Genomic DNA, 15,424 nt, shown 5'->3' on the forward strand with positions numbered 1-15,424 from the left:
AAGGCAGCTCCATACGAATATGAATGTGGTTTTCTCCTAATTGTGGCCCACCTTACAAAAGACAACAGCATGTGAAAAAAGTCCAGCATTCCCAGTAATGATGAGGAACATGTCCTAGGAAAGGCAGAGTGGTAGAATCAGAAAACCAAGTGTCAGCACATTCTGCCCATCCCCATATCTCCAAATTATGAATAATGAGTAAAGACCTCCAATGTGAATGCAATGAGACACCATAACACCTGAGTATCAGCTATGAAGAAATGACAAATCTACATGACCCAGAAAAATCAAACTGAGTAGGGAAGGGGAAAAAAGTGCAGAAAAAAATGAAAAAGTATTTTACAGCAGAACTACAGGCGTCCATCATGTGGGCTATCCAGAATCAGCAGGGCAGCAGAGGTAAGCAGATTCTGAGACCAATGTCTGAACACACACAAAGGGAATATTTCTGCGTATCCACACTAACTGCCCAATAAAGTGAAACAAGGATGAAGGCTATTACATCAAGTGGCTTCTAGCAGAGAAATGAAAAGACAAGGAACACAAAGTCTCCAGCATGTCTTCACAGCTCAACTGAATAGAGACCCTACTGTGAAACAGCAATACTCCTTGGTGGCCACCAATACACTACTGAACCAGGCAAAGGCATTTGTCAAAAACAGATGGATATCAGAGTAGACGGTGAAACTAACAGCTGTCCAATGTCAGGCCACGCCTGGTGGCTCACACCTGTAGTCCCAGCACTTTGGGAGGCCGAGGGAGGCAGATCACCTGAGGTCAGGAGTTCGAGCCAGCCTGACCAACATGGAGAAACCCCAACTCTACTAAAAATACAAAATTAGCCAGGCATGGTGGCTCATGCTTGTAATCCCAGCTACTCGGCAGGCTGAGATCAGAAAATCGCTTGAACCTGGGAGGCGGAGGTTGCGGTGAGCCGAGATTGCACCGTTGTACTCCAGTCCGAGCAACAAGAGCAAACTCCGTCTCAAGAAAAAAAATAAAAGAGCTGTCCAATGTGAACAGCCGATAAACTGACCATAGATTTTCAGAGGAAGGCTAAAATGAAAAGTGACATCAAAAATATGCCTAAGCAATTGGCCTGTCATTCTCTAGGAAAAAAAAATCATTTGTGTCCTTCAGCTTCCCATTCCAGTCTCGGTTCTGATAAGCCTTTGCTAGAGCAGTGACAGAAATGATGCTGCTTCAACCATAATCCACCATCCAGTCTAAAGTCTACCTAGTGACCACAACACACACACATACTTGTGAGGATTAGAGATAGGAATCCTAAAATTCTAAACACCTTACTCATAAAAATAATTTCCCAGACCCACAGTTCCTAAAGTACACAAGGAACTTAAATGTTTGGTTTCTGAACTGCACAAAATTTTCCCAGTACAAAGCTAATTAACCCACCAAGGAATGAAACCTACAGCTCCGGCCTGCAAAAATGTGAAGCACTGGATGACTGCACTAAACTTGCCCTGAATATAAACATTATGCAAAAAAAGTAATTTATCTAAACACAGTGTAGGAAGCTCTGCAATCAGTATCTCATAAACAAAAAGAGAAAGATGAAGGGAAAGCTCTCTAATTGATTTTAAAATTAGTTCCAAGCAAAGAAATAATCCAACAACCAACAAGGTCGACAACAATAAAATACATATATATACCCCTCAGAAAAAACTGCAGCTATAAACTTGAATGAATCAAGATACCTGAACTACTATGAAAGGAAGATATTCAGAAAAGCCTGAATCAGAGTAGAGGTGTTGAAAGAAAGTCAATTGGGGACCAATTTTCAAAAGCACTTAAAATCCTGAAATTAACCCCTCTGGTGGACTGAACTCAATCTGCACTGTGCTAATGGAATACACATTACGAGGAAAACCACCACACTGAGAGAGGCAGGGAGAGTCAACCCAATGGCAGCAACTAGATTAAAAATGGGAGTGTGGAAGAGGAAGTGCCTATAGAAAACAGCCATGTGTGACCTAGCCAGCAAAACAAGTAATCCAATTAGGAAGCAGTAAAAAACAGGAGTGCAAAACCTTCTTTCTCAGACAGATACCAGCACATTGGCTGAAGCCAAGATGGCTGTCACAGCAATCAAGGAGGTTACCCATGGATTGGGAGATGGTAAAAATGATGCCCACTCACCAGCAATATATGGAATTAGGTTTATGCCTCAGCAGATACTCCGATTCAAATATTTGTTAAATGCTTACTTATTCACAGCACTCTGTAAGATTCTGAAAGAAGGATAAGAAGCTGGGAAGACCCTGCCATTCCTGGCCTTGGTAGAGGTTAGACTTCACAATGGAAAGTAGGTATGTACACAAACATTGCAGGCAGCTACAGAGAAGGGAAAGATGGTGTGTATGGAAGTCTCTGGCCTAAAGGAGCCTTTAAGAACTATAAAGAGGGTTATCTCAGCACAGCAGGTATGGTAAATGCTCACAGGGCAGTGAATATGACGGTGCTGTGAACTCTGGAAACGACACAGAATTACTGCAGCTCACAAGGCTGAGAAGAGAAAAGAAGTATGAACACACCAGCACTAGAAAGATTTAGATAAATTGAAAATGTAGAACTGTGATAGTGATGATTAAACGAAGAGAGAGATATGGATTGCTAGAAGTAAATGCACACAGTTCAGGGAAAAACCACCAAGACCCACAAGGAGACTGTTAAAATCCCAAAAACATGATTTGAAGGAGATAAGCAAGATCCCGGGAAAGGGAATATATAACTAAAGGAAATGAAAGAAACTATAATTTGTAATAGAGAGAAGAAAGGAAATCAAAGGGCAACAAGACAGGCAGCACATGCTGTCTTCTCCAGTTTAATATTCACTTAGAGATATCAGTGAAATGTGCACTTCAGGAAAAGTCTGCTATCTACCCAGACACCAAATGTCTTGACCTCCTCACAAGGAGACAGGCTTGTCCCCCTACTCCCTGATCTCTACTGCTGAGAAATAGGTATCAAACTATTAATTTAGATATTAATCTTAAAAATCAGGACATACATATCCTGGAATCTTAAACAGATGAGCTAAGACCCACACACAGTCTTCTAATAGTAATTTTTTTCAGTCTTATAACAAAGCAGATTTCAAGTGTTCTTCTCAAAAATGCCCAGATCAAACAAATTTGAAACTCGTACAGAATGCCTCCGCCAGCCTCTGACATATTCCACATCTTTTGATCACATTGCTGCAGTCCCAAAATCTCTCCATTGGAGACTAGTGAAATGCTATATCCATTTCAAAGAGATTTTGCTTTTCTCCAAGGTCCTTAATGCCAAGCTAGAGTCCCTCTCTAATTTGCTATTTGCCTTATGCTCCCAGTCACAAGCAGCAGATCACAGTGAGTGGGTCTACTGGCCTGCCCCAATTTCAGTTAGGGTCTCTAACCCCACAGCTTTCTGTTACTATGTATCTCAGAGTCAGCAAAGTCAGCTTGAGGGTCCAGAGGGACCAGTCACTTTGCTTTTAGAAATCTAAACTGGAGGGAATTGGTTGAAAATCTCTTTTAATGGCAAAGCACCCCAGGGCCCAGTACAATGAATGAAGTTATCAGTGTCTTATATGACCCTGCCTCTGACAAAAAGCCCTTAAGAATCCCAGGGCATCATTAATAATCCATCTATCTCTCCTACTTGCCTGCCCAGGAGAGCCAGGCAGACCAGGGCCAGGAGATGGACTCCCCAAACGAAGCCAGCAAGGACACTGGGAGATTCAGCAGATGGTATCTTTAACAAAACTGATCCTTTAGTGCCTAGGTCTAAATATTTAGAAGCCCTGGTGTGAACAAACCTTTATGTGGTAAACAAATTCACAGGGAGAAGGCTAAAAGACAAGGTAGTGGAAATGAATAGAAGCTGGTAGCAGGGGGCAACTACCAGCTGAGGGAAAAACTCCACCTTCCGGTTTCCACACTTCCTTCCCAAAATACTAAGCGGGAGCGCTGGGAGTGGGGGTTGTCAGAGACAGAGAAACAGATACAAAGAGAGAGAATGGGATAGACAGATAGCTAAGAAAAGGAATCTGAAAAAAAGGCCCAGCAACCTAAAGCAAATTTCACGCATGTAACGTCTGGGGATTGGGTAAATTATGTACCTGTTTTCAAGGTAAACTTTAGCTCTGTATCTCTTAGTCAACTACAATAGCACCACAAGAGCAGACTTCAGGGAGAATAAGTCAGCCCCTTCATTGGATGCCTGGAGGCTGTTTCCTTTGTCATTAACTCTCCAAGTGCAACACAAAGCCCACAGCAGCCCTGGGCAATAGAGCACAAGGCTTTCCAGTTTCAGATCAAAGCCAAGCGCTCTCTAGGAAGTCCTGAGATTGCACAATGTGTTATCTCCTTCAAGGCAGCAGCTCAGAAAATCCACAGCCCTTCTCCAAGATTTTGCACATTTCGTTATAGCAAACAACTGGATAAAACAAACAATACCTTTAGAGAAACCATGATACATGGCCAAGTTCACAAGAGTATCACATGTCAGTTTTCTTAACTGGCACTCAGCCTGAAATTGTTAACATCTCCTAAGACTTGACACTGGATTAATCCAGAAGTATGGTGCCACAGAAGCACCATCAACAACATCAAACATATCCAGCTAGAATCCTACTTAGGGAAATATTACACATCACTCCTTTTAACTCTCCCATAACACTACCTAGCAACAAACAAAGCTGCAATTGAAATCCAGAAGTGGCTACCCATGAATTCCTGGGTAATACTGGAAAGCCTAGGGTGAAAACAGCCCCTTTGATCACAGTGTTTATCCAAATACTTCCTCTGGCTCCAATTAGAAAGTAACCATATTAAGAGAGTGGAAATATGGTTAGCCATAGGCAAAAAGTTCATCTTCCTGTATAATTGAAGAGAAATGAACTTGCCTCTGTACAAAACAGAAAAAAACAATTTGTCCTACTATCCTCCAAATGTAGAGTTGTCTCAGAGGAAGAAAACATTTAAAGAATCTCCCCCATGCTTCCTTGAAGGGAAAGTCCTCCTGAGTCCTCATCTGGGAGCTAGCAGTGGAGGCCTGCCCTAGAGCTGGAATGACTGCCCCCATCTGCCTGTCCTTGAGGAAGCGGATGCCACACACTTTCCCTCTTCACCTACTCATCTAGTTCCTTATTCTGCACCCTCTACCACTTTGTTCTTTGGTTTAGAAAAGGCTCTGGTACCAAAAGTTCTCAGGTTATCCTCTCCATGACAAAGCCACCGGCCCCAGGCAGAGTCCTGCAATTAGAGAGAAGGTAATCTCCTTAGCATTTTTTTCATGGCCCTCTACAATCTATCCATCGCAGACCTTCACGTCTTAATCCTCAAGCACTTCGTGTTTCAGCAACTACGAAAACACTCCCCAATTCCCAAAAAAATGCCCTTGATGTTCTCCTTGGAGATTCTACCAGCCTGTTCTAACTACAGCAGGCCCCTATTCTTTGTGCACACTGTGCCTTGCAGAAGGGTACCTGGCAAGGGGACAAAGGGAGAGGAGGAGCTGAAGTTTAGCTTCCATTCTGCTTGCCAAGCCATGGCCACTGGAATGATGCTGACAGAAGGAAGCAGCACCCTTCTCTAAATTTGCACAAAGACGCTATCTGAACTAATAGAGGTCCTGACCGAACATCTATGCCATGAATACTTGACTGGGCTCCACTTGCAACTGTAACAGCAGTTGGTATGTAGTAAAGGAAACCAGAAACCCAAGACTCCAAGAGGATGCCTGTTGCTCTGTCTTTAAACACATACAGTTACAGTCACACTAGGATGCCAGATCTTGTACTTTTTATAAGAGCTCTGGGGAATTTTTTTTTTCCTCCTCCTTCTTTTTTATTTTAGTAATCCCAGGCCAGAGGAGGGGCAGTGGGGAGAAATTCTTTCTTTTTTTTTTTTTGGCCAGAGTTTCGCTCTGTCGCCCAGGCTGGAGTCAGTAGGGATGATCTTGGCTCACTGCAACCTCCGCCTCCCGGGTTCGAGGGATTCTCCTTGCCTCAGCCTCCCAAGTAGCTGAGACTACAGGTGCGCGCTGCCATGCCCGGCTAATTTTTTGTATTTTTTAGTAGAGACGGGGTTTCACAGTGTTAGCCAGGATGGTCTCAATTTCCTGACCTCATGATCCGCCCATCTCGGCCTCCCAAAGTGCTGGGATTACAGGTGTGAGCCACCACACCCGGCCGGGAAATTCTTTAAGTAGAAAGGCAAGTATAAAGAAAGACTGTTGGAGCAACATCCACAGTTCTCACTCATCACACCATTCTCCAGGTCTTTGCTCAACTGAGGTTCACCAAAAGAAAAACCAGAGTTCCTTGCTAAAGTAAGTTTTTATCAGGCATAATATTCTCTCTATATGCAAATTGCCTTCATATCTTGTAAGGTCAAACAACTAAGAATATTTAAATCCAAACATGCCATTCACCAGTTCAAAATTCTTCAAGACAAAAACCGTAAAATGCATGGCATATAAGCCTTCAACAACCGGCCCCTGCCTAACTCCCAGGCCCATTTCTTAACGCTCCCAGAAATTTAACTATCCCCTATTCCAGTCATACAAAATCACTTTCACTTCATCATATGCCCCATTTTCTCTCTCCCTTCCTGAGCATCCTGAGATGTTCACAGGACACGTTTGATCTGGCCCCACCTATGGTTTTGTACCACTCATGCACCATCCACAGGAGCCATCCATTCTCTAGTCCCCAAAACTCACCTAATTCTTGTCATTGCTGCTCTCCAGGTCAGAAATTGTCTTCTCCCACTTCTTATCTAGCTAATTCCTAATCTCCCTTCAGGTCTTAAAGGTCACTTTGTCAAAGTAGCCTTTCCAGACTATGCACTATCTTAAACTCTAAGCTTTTCTTTCATAGCACTTAACATAAATGAAATTACTTGTGTATTTCCCCTACTAGACTTTAAAGTTCCATGAGGCAGAGACAGGACATCTGTTTATTCCCTTTTGCACCCCCAGCACAGTATCTGGCACAAAATAAGCATCTGTAAATATATATCACAATGATTACCTGTTCATGCAAATTTCCAAAGCTGTGCTATCCATAATGGTAGCCACTAGCCTCATGTGGCTATTGAGTCCTTGAAATATGCTAGAATGAATTAAAATGTGGTGCCAATGTACAATACATAACATATTTCAAATATTTAGTTTTAAAAAGGGGGAGGTTTCATTTATTTTTTATATTCATTAGATGTTGAAATGATATAATTTGGATATAAGACAAATTTTAAAATTACAATGAATGTTTCTTTTTATTTTTTTTAAACATAGCTACGTGAAAATTTAAAATAACAAATAGAGCTCGCATGTGTGGCTCACATTTATGTATCTGTTGGAAAGTGCTGGCCTAGAGAGCCATTCTTCCTGCTGACTCAATTCTTATCCTTGACACTCACAATGTACAGCAGCTGACTGGGAAGACCACCCAGACCTTCCACCAAAACCAGCTTCTCTTCTGGATGCCTTCCACCACTGCACTCAAAGTTCACTATATTAACTTATTTCTTATGTGGCCCTTCAGTAAACTCTTCCAAATGAATTTAATGAACAAATAATGGAAATCATTCCTCCATCTCCTCACAAGCCGTATGTTGTGGATTGCTGCAACTAAGCCTTACTTAGAACTTTCTTAAAATGGAGTAAGATCTCAGGAGTGAACGGGAAGAAAAAGAAAGAAGAAAAAAAAAAAAAAAAAAAAAAAAAAAAAAAAAGAGGTAATGCGCCATGTAAGAGACAAGAAATTCTATAATCAGGATTCTGGCTAAACTAGGAAATATATTCCAATTCCAACAATTTCCCATCAGTCATTAGGCTAAGGGAAATGCATCTTTTACCCACTGGTATGTTTCAAAGGATCCTGGGAAAACTAAAAATACTCAGTAGTAGGTTAGTTCTTATTTCAGAAAACCTGCTATCATCCTACCTAAGCTATAACACCCCCATCCCCCCAAAAACTGCTCAAAATTCAGCAATATAGTCTACATTAACATAATGCATTGGCTGATGATACAGGCACAAAAATTAATGTTGAAGAATTTCAAAGTTGTGGTTGCTGTGGGAACCTTAATTCCAACTGTATGGCACAGATGCAGAATTGTGGACTACTCCCAATACTGATAAAATTGGAGATGTGTATTTACTCTGTGCAATGAGGCAGTGCTACAGCTACTGAGAGAACCTTATTTTGGCTTTTCTAGGCTTTCATGCATTTAAATTCTCAACCTTACCATAAGACTGTTTGCTGCATTAAACTGCCTCCTCTAAGGAAAAAAGAGAGAAAGAACTGATTGGCCAGACATTCAAATCACCCATCCTGTATGTGTTTTTTATGCATGATCTGATTCAGAAGACAATCATATTTTTATTCTACTCTTACGGGCTGTCTATAAGCTCTCACACAAATGAAAACAATGCATGAATTTCAACTTGTGAATGCACCAAGAAGTGTATATGTGCAAAACATCAGAAAAGCAAATTTTACCCCTTTAGAACTACTGCTCGCAACTTAGCTACCTTTTTTATTTAACCCTTTATAAAAAAGGGATTTTTTTTTTATCCCATCCCTTTTATATAAGGGGATAAATAAAAAAGGTAGCTAAGTTGGGTACAGTGGCTCTCACCTATAGTCCTACCTACTCAGGAGGCTGAGACAGAAGGAATGCTTGAGCCCAGGAGTTTGAAGTTGAATTGCACAATGATCATACCTGTGATAGCCACTGCACTCAGTGTGGGCAACATAACAAGACCCTGTTTCTTTGAAGAAAAAAAAAAAAAAAAAAAAAAAAAAGAAGCGGGCAGTAGATAGTACACACAGCACTAACTAAAAATGTCTGTAAAAATGACATAACCAAACTCCCAAAATGTTCAACTTTAATCCCTATTCCCAACTCCCATAACTCTTATGACTACATATCTGTCATGACTACAAAAAAAATCAGTCTATCTGCACATGAAATACTAACTCGTTAACAGTTTTCATACAAAGCATTTCTCAAAATTGATACACCTGAGTCATACACCAACCTATCTGCCAAAGATCCAGAACACAGCAAACAGTTTAACTACTATAGTTACTACCTGCAAAAAATGAATAGGTGACCCCAGTGAATATATATACCAAGATTCATTTCTTCCTAGAGCAAAAACATAAAACACTATCAAATCAAAATGACCAGCAGAAACGGGTCCTATTACAGAATACACAAGATACAGACCTTCTCCTCTCCTTATTCACAGAAAAATAAGATTTTGTTAATAAAACTCATCCACCATCTCACATATCCCAACCCTCACTGCACTCAAGCCCCCTGGGGAGAAGGGCCAACAGTGCCCATGTGAAATGCAGCAGAGCAGTGGGTATGGGCCCCAAGACACTCAGACCTGCCCAATGGTAGTCAGGCTATAAATATTAGAAAATAATACTGTGGAGACGTAAATACTTGTCCCTTTGCATTCTCACATGTATGTATCATATATGAATTAATTCTGGCTTCTTCCTTTTGGTTTATGCAAATAGGCATGGCAGTTTCCCTATTCTCACCTGGGTGTTCTCCCCCTCCAGCCTCGGTGGTCGAATACTGGACAGGTGAATCGTCTTGTAATCGCCCGAGTTCAGCTTCACAACAATAGCATCAGCATTCAGAACCTGCATCACCTGTGAGCAAAATGGAACATGCTTAAACCTGATTCTGTGTGCTCCATCACATGTCCAAGAGCAAGGCCCACCACCCTTACAGGTAGAAAGTGAGATCAACAGCCATTTATGGGAGAAACGTATTATCCTTCATGGTACAACAATGTCAGAGAAAACTATGCTATAATTATCAGTTCCCAGAGACCTTATTATGATTTCTCAATGAGACAAAATCTGTATCATTCATAAAGATGGTCAACCTTTTTTATCTTTGCCCTGACCAAGATGTGTGGTTACCTATAAAGCTTAAGAACTGGAAATCCTGTCTCTACATGTAATTGAAGATTTTCCTTGAAATAGCTTCTAAACTAAAATCAAAATCTCAATGTGAATCTAGGAAAAGAGGCAATGGTTGGATTTGAAGAAGATACCAGCACTAGATGAGAAAGAACCAAAATAGGATGTCCCAATAGAAAGCAGAAAAATCAAAGGCAAGTGAAGGGCAAAAAGAATTGTCATCTCAGCATGGGAAAGGAGATGCTCAGCTGTTAATCTCACAGGCAGAAACATTAAATTACTAAGATATTACCTCAGATACTCTGAAAGCCACCTTTTCAGAGCACTACTATCACAGACATCTTTGTTTTGGAATCCACAATCAATAACACAAGGCCCCACACTCAGAATAAAAAGACTACACAGGGATAAATGACAAGGACATGTAGTCAAAGGACAAAAGCATAAATATTCCTCTGTGAAGATCATCAGAACATTCCACCATGTGTACAGAATAAAACTCCATACAAACCAGGATCTTACCACATCAGGGTTATAACTAGATCCCATAATACAGCCAACAGTCTACAATTCACCCAATTATATTCAATGCCTATTGTTCCAAGCCTTTTTTTTTTCAAGCCACATTTTATTACAAGGTAGCTGCAGACTACAAAATACTGTCAACATCCACTTCATCTGCGGAATCAAAATCAAACTCTTCTAGGCTTCAACTGGGCCTCTTTAAGAGCTACCAGACTGAACAAACTTACAGGGTCAGCTGCCACACAGCGAGAGTAGACTGGCAAAATTTCCCTCCTCTTTCATGCATGAAACAAAAGGAGCTAGATTCTTTTTTGCCATCATGGATGTCATACCAGTAAGTATCTTAAAGGAGGCCTCCCTATTTCTTGAAGGGCCTTAAATCTTCTAACACAGAATGTATCCATTTACTCGCAGGTTCCTCCAAAAACAGGAATTCTCTACCTTTTCCAAAGAACCTGCCAACCACACACCAGAAACACAAAGAACCAGCCAACAACACACCAAAGAGTAAGGGATGCCTTAAGAAACAATCTGAAGAAAGATACAAAACAGAAACAAGTGAGAAATTATATCTAACAGAAAATAGCAGGAGTTAAGTGTTATCAAACAGAATTAATGAAAAAAGAAGGATGACATCTGGAATCAGTCTGTAAGTCCATAGACGCTTTACTATGGCTGGTGGATGGGAAGATATCCCTGGGTTTTACCATTGTAAGCAATGGAAGCAGTGTAGAGAATAGCCCAGCAATCAGAAAAGTCATGAAAGTTCTAAGAAAGAACTGAGTAGATCAGAAGTAGAAATTTTTAATTTTCTACTATACTTAAGATTAACTTACAACCCTGAAAGCAGCAAAAAGACAAACTTAAATAACCCTAACTATTCTCCTATAGCCTTTTTGGCAGATCTGAGAATCATAAGCTAACCACTAAAACCCAGAGAGTCAGAACCCAAAATTCATCTGGCCAGAAAAATGTGAAGATCAATGGTAATCAAAGGCAGGATGAGTGATCATACCAGGACCAAGGTCAGGGCTGGTTACTCCAAACCAAATAGCCCCTTAATGCCAGCCCAATCACAAAAACACATCCATGAATTTAGAACTTAAAAACTGTCTAGACAGTATAACCAAAAATACATCGGTCACTGAAAGAAAAAATAGAGTACATCTTACTCCCATTACCATCTAAACATACGAATATCAAGTAAAAATGTCCACAATAATGGAATTCCAGTAGTCGGCTGGACAACTGACCAAAAAGAAAGACCCTAGCGAATGATTTCCCTGTCTTTCAAAATCCCACATTTGGATAAAGGGAAAGGTGTTATAAAATGGATGACAGAACATTTTGTAGGGGGTGGTTTCCATGATATCTGCTATTCTGGTATCCTAACTACAAGCCAAAGAGAAGAAAAAAATTCCACTAAGCCATACTAATTAAAATAGCTACTACAGCAAATCAATACAGCTCCTCCTTCAAACGGATACCCAAAGGATACAGGTAATCGTCAGATGTATTAAAGGCACATGCATCACAGGATTTCCCAAGTCTTAATGCTAGGCAGATCTACACCTTCTCTCAAACCAAAACAAATTCTTATTGTAAATTCCCAAAATCGTAGGGAAATTCCTATAATCAAGACATGAGAAATAGCTAGATGTTTTCTGCTCCCTGGTCATGCTTAGTGAGTAATAAAACCAAAGAAAGTATGATAGTGCTCACACTTTTACCCCCAATTACAGAATATGAAGATCTAAGGATACCTTCTAACAAGCTACTGGGATTCAGCACCCCTTGTAATATGTTAGCAGCAGTGGCAACAAATGAATTCTTGGAGCTGTAAATTTTAGGCCCCAGCAGCAGACTCTCTCTGCTGCTCAGCATCTCCCTGATTAGAAACCTCCTCTTCAGGAACTGCACACTCTGCCACTGCCAGCTAAGCAAGGTTTAGCTTGCTGGTGAAGGTAGGAAGGGTGAGTGCATGTGTGCATGTCTGTGTGTGTGTATAAGGGGGGTTTATGTTTTTTACTCCTCTGTAAATTGTGTCATTACTGTACAGAGAACAAGCAGCTCCTGAGCAGAGACATGGAATCGGCAATAAAATACTGGTTATGGTCACGTACTGTGCAGTAAGTGAGATGCAGAGTGGATTACTATCTGAAGCCAGATCATCAGCACTGTTATGGACCACATTTTAACAGTGGTATTTCTTCTGGTGCTTTTCATGAGGGTAACTGAAGTATGCCCATACTGCCCACTTTCTCTGTGAGCTACAGATCCCTAATCAAGCCAACCCCATGCATACTCATACCCCATACACCAAGAGATAACCGAAGGCATAGGGGCAGAAATCTACATGGAAAAAGTCACTAGCTAGACTCAAATACGTGCACTAAATCCAATTCCCTCCCCATTTCTTGAAGCCTAATTATAAAAGGAAAAAATGGTTTAATGATAACAAGGTGTAGGCTAAGGGCTGCCATGAGTCAAGAAAGCTACAGAGTTCTGTCAGGGGAAGGGATATCCCTGCCTATCTCAGCCTCTGTTACGCTCTCTTCTGCGCAGCCTGTCCACATTGCTCACTGGGTGCAAAGGGCTGCTGTTGTTCAGCTTCTGAATACCCGGAAGCACACATAAAACAAACAAAAAAGCCTCCTTTTTTTCTACAACAGCCTCCTGAGCTACAGACATAAACACCAATAGTCCCAATGCTGCCAAAATTTCCAGTACCAGATAGAAACAAAAGGATTATCGGCCCAAAAGGGCCTTCTACAGGCATGCCCAGGGACTGTGCTTCGATGAGGTCACTAAGAATGACACACAGACACCTATTCTCCTCTCTGAAATCATGACACCTGGCTGTTTTTCCCATTCCCTAAGGTTGTATGCTATGTCTTCTTTCCCCAGACCCCCAGAAGAGTACAGCTGCCGCCCTCATCTGCAACAAAAACGAACCACAACAACATCCTGATGCAGGCACCTATAGGCACCGAAGGACAACCAAACCAGATACTCTTAAGATGTACTTATATGGAAATCAGGCATCAGACAACTTTCAGCAGAGGGACATTCTACATACTGCCTAACCAGTGCTTCTCAAGATTGTCAAAGTCATCAAAAACAAAAAAAGTCTGAGAAACTGACATCCAAAAGGAACCTAAGGAGATATGACAACCAAATGTTCCAGGATACCACATTCCCTAAGGTTGTATGCTATGTCTCCTCTCCTGGAAGAGAAATGAAGTATAAGTAAATGAATACCTGAATAAAGTACAAACTTTAATTAATAACAATGTATCTACATTGGTACACTAACCATAACAAATACATGGTACTCCCATAAAATATTAATGACATGGGAAACTGGGCTGAGGGTGGATGGGTAATGTGGGAACTCTCTGCTACCTGCTTAATTTTTCTGTAAATTTAAAGAGTGACCTAAAAAACCAAGTCCCTAATAATAATTTTTAAAGCCAGGTTAATATTCTTTCAGTCTTTTCTAACTCAATCACTTTCTTTTTCTTATCAGCACACTGGTTTACGAATATAAGCTGCAAACCAAGTTTTGACCCCTTTTTGATTCAGCAGAAGCCACCTTTCTAGTAAGACAATCTCCAGAACCTCCTTTTCAACTGTAAGTCAAATGACAAAAGGCAAGGAAGTGGCAGGTATTTTTTGGTTCTCTCCATATTACCACATGGGAGTATACTGGAGAAATCCAGATAATGCCAAAAATATTCAGCTGCATCCTTGCTTAAAAACCATGTCAGAGAGCCACTTCCATTTAAGACAGTACTGACGGTCCTAGCCAAAGCGGTTCAGCAAGAAAAAGAAACTAAAGGCATCTAAATTGGAAGGGAAGACACAAAATTATCACTGTTCCCAGATGATGTATACATAAAAAACCCTCATAATATCACAAAAACTGTTAGAATAAATGAATTCATGATGTAGCAGGATACAAAGTCAACGCAAAAAATCAGCTGCATTTCTATAAATAATAAACAATCCAAAAAAGAAAACTAAGAAAATAGTTCCTTTTCCAGTATCATCAAAAAATAACAAAATACTTAGGAATTAACTCAACCAAGGAAGTGAAAAACTTGTACAAAGAAAACTACAAAACATTGTTGAAAGAAATTAAAGACACAAATAAATGGAAACACGTCCCACAAACATGGATTGGAAGACAATACTGTCGAGATGTCAATACTACCCAAAGTGATTCACAGATGTAATGCAATCCCTATCAAAATCCCAATGATGATTTTTATGGAAATAGAACAGCCCACCTTAAAATTCATATGGAATCTCAAGAGACCCTGAATAGCCGTAACAATCAGGAAGAAGCACAAAGCAGGAGAACTCACACTTCTTGATTTCAAAACTTACTACAAAGCTACAGTTATCAATACCATACGGCACTGGCATAAAATCAGACGTTCAAACCAATGAAACAGAACGAGGTCCAGAAATAAACCCTTATGATTTCTGAGTCAAATGATTTTCAAGATGGATACAAAGATCATTCAATGAGGAAATGACAGTCTTCAACAAATAGTCCTAAGAAAACTAGATATCCACATGCAAAAAAAAAAGAAGCTGAACCCTTATCTAACACCAAAAACCAAATATGAATTCAAAATGGATTCATGACTTAAATATAAGACCTATAAAATTACAAAACTCATATAAGAAAAAACAAGTCAGAAACTTTGCAACACTGGATTTGGCAATGAATTCTCAAATACGACACCAAAGCAACACGCAATAAAAGCACAAATACAAATTAGATTTCGTGAAAATTGTGTGCAACAAAGTAAAAGGCAACCCATCAAATGGTAGAAAATATTTGCCAATCACATATCCAACAAAAGATTAATATTCAGAATATACAGAGAACTTCTAAAACTCAACAACAAAATGGCTGGGCGTGGT

The 15,424-nt window shown here is 40.3% G+C and overlaps 1 protein-coding gene across 2 annotated transcripts in view; it reads right to left on the reverse strand.

Moving 5' to 3' along the window:
• The window catches only part of SND1 (staphylococcal nuclease and tudor domain containing 1), a 457,598-nt gene that overhangs the window by 379,104 nt on the left and 63,070 nt on the right, over positions 1 to 15,424 (reverse strand). For both annotated transcript variants that reach the window (XR_004268168.1, XM_032275661.1), the window contains exon 10: positions 9,572 to 9,685. Coding sequence is in view for 1 of the 2 variants with exons in the window: in XM_032275661.1 (XP_032131552.1) it covers positions 9,572 to 9,685 (114 nt within the window). In the remaining variant the exon portion in view is untranslated. The remainder of the gene's footprint in view (positions 1 to 9,571; positions 9,686 to 15,424) is intronic.

This window comes from Sapajus apella, unplaced genomic scaffold, assembly GCF_009761245.1.
Source record: "Sapajus apella isolate SASKATOON/1434 unplaced genomic scaffold, GSC_monkey_1.0 scaffold7, whole genome shotgun sequence".
Taxonomy (NCBI): domain Eukaryota; kingdom Metazoa; phylum Chordata; class Mammalia; order Primates; family Cebidae; genus Sapajus; species Sapajus apella.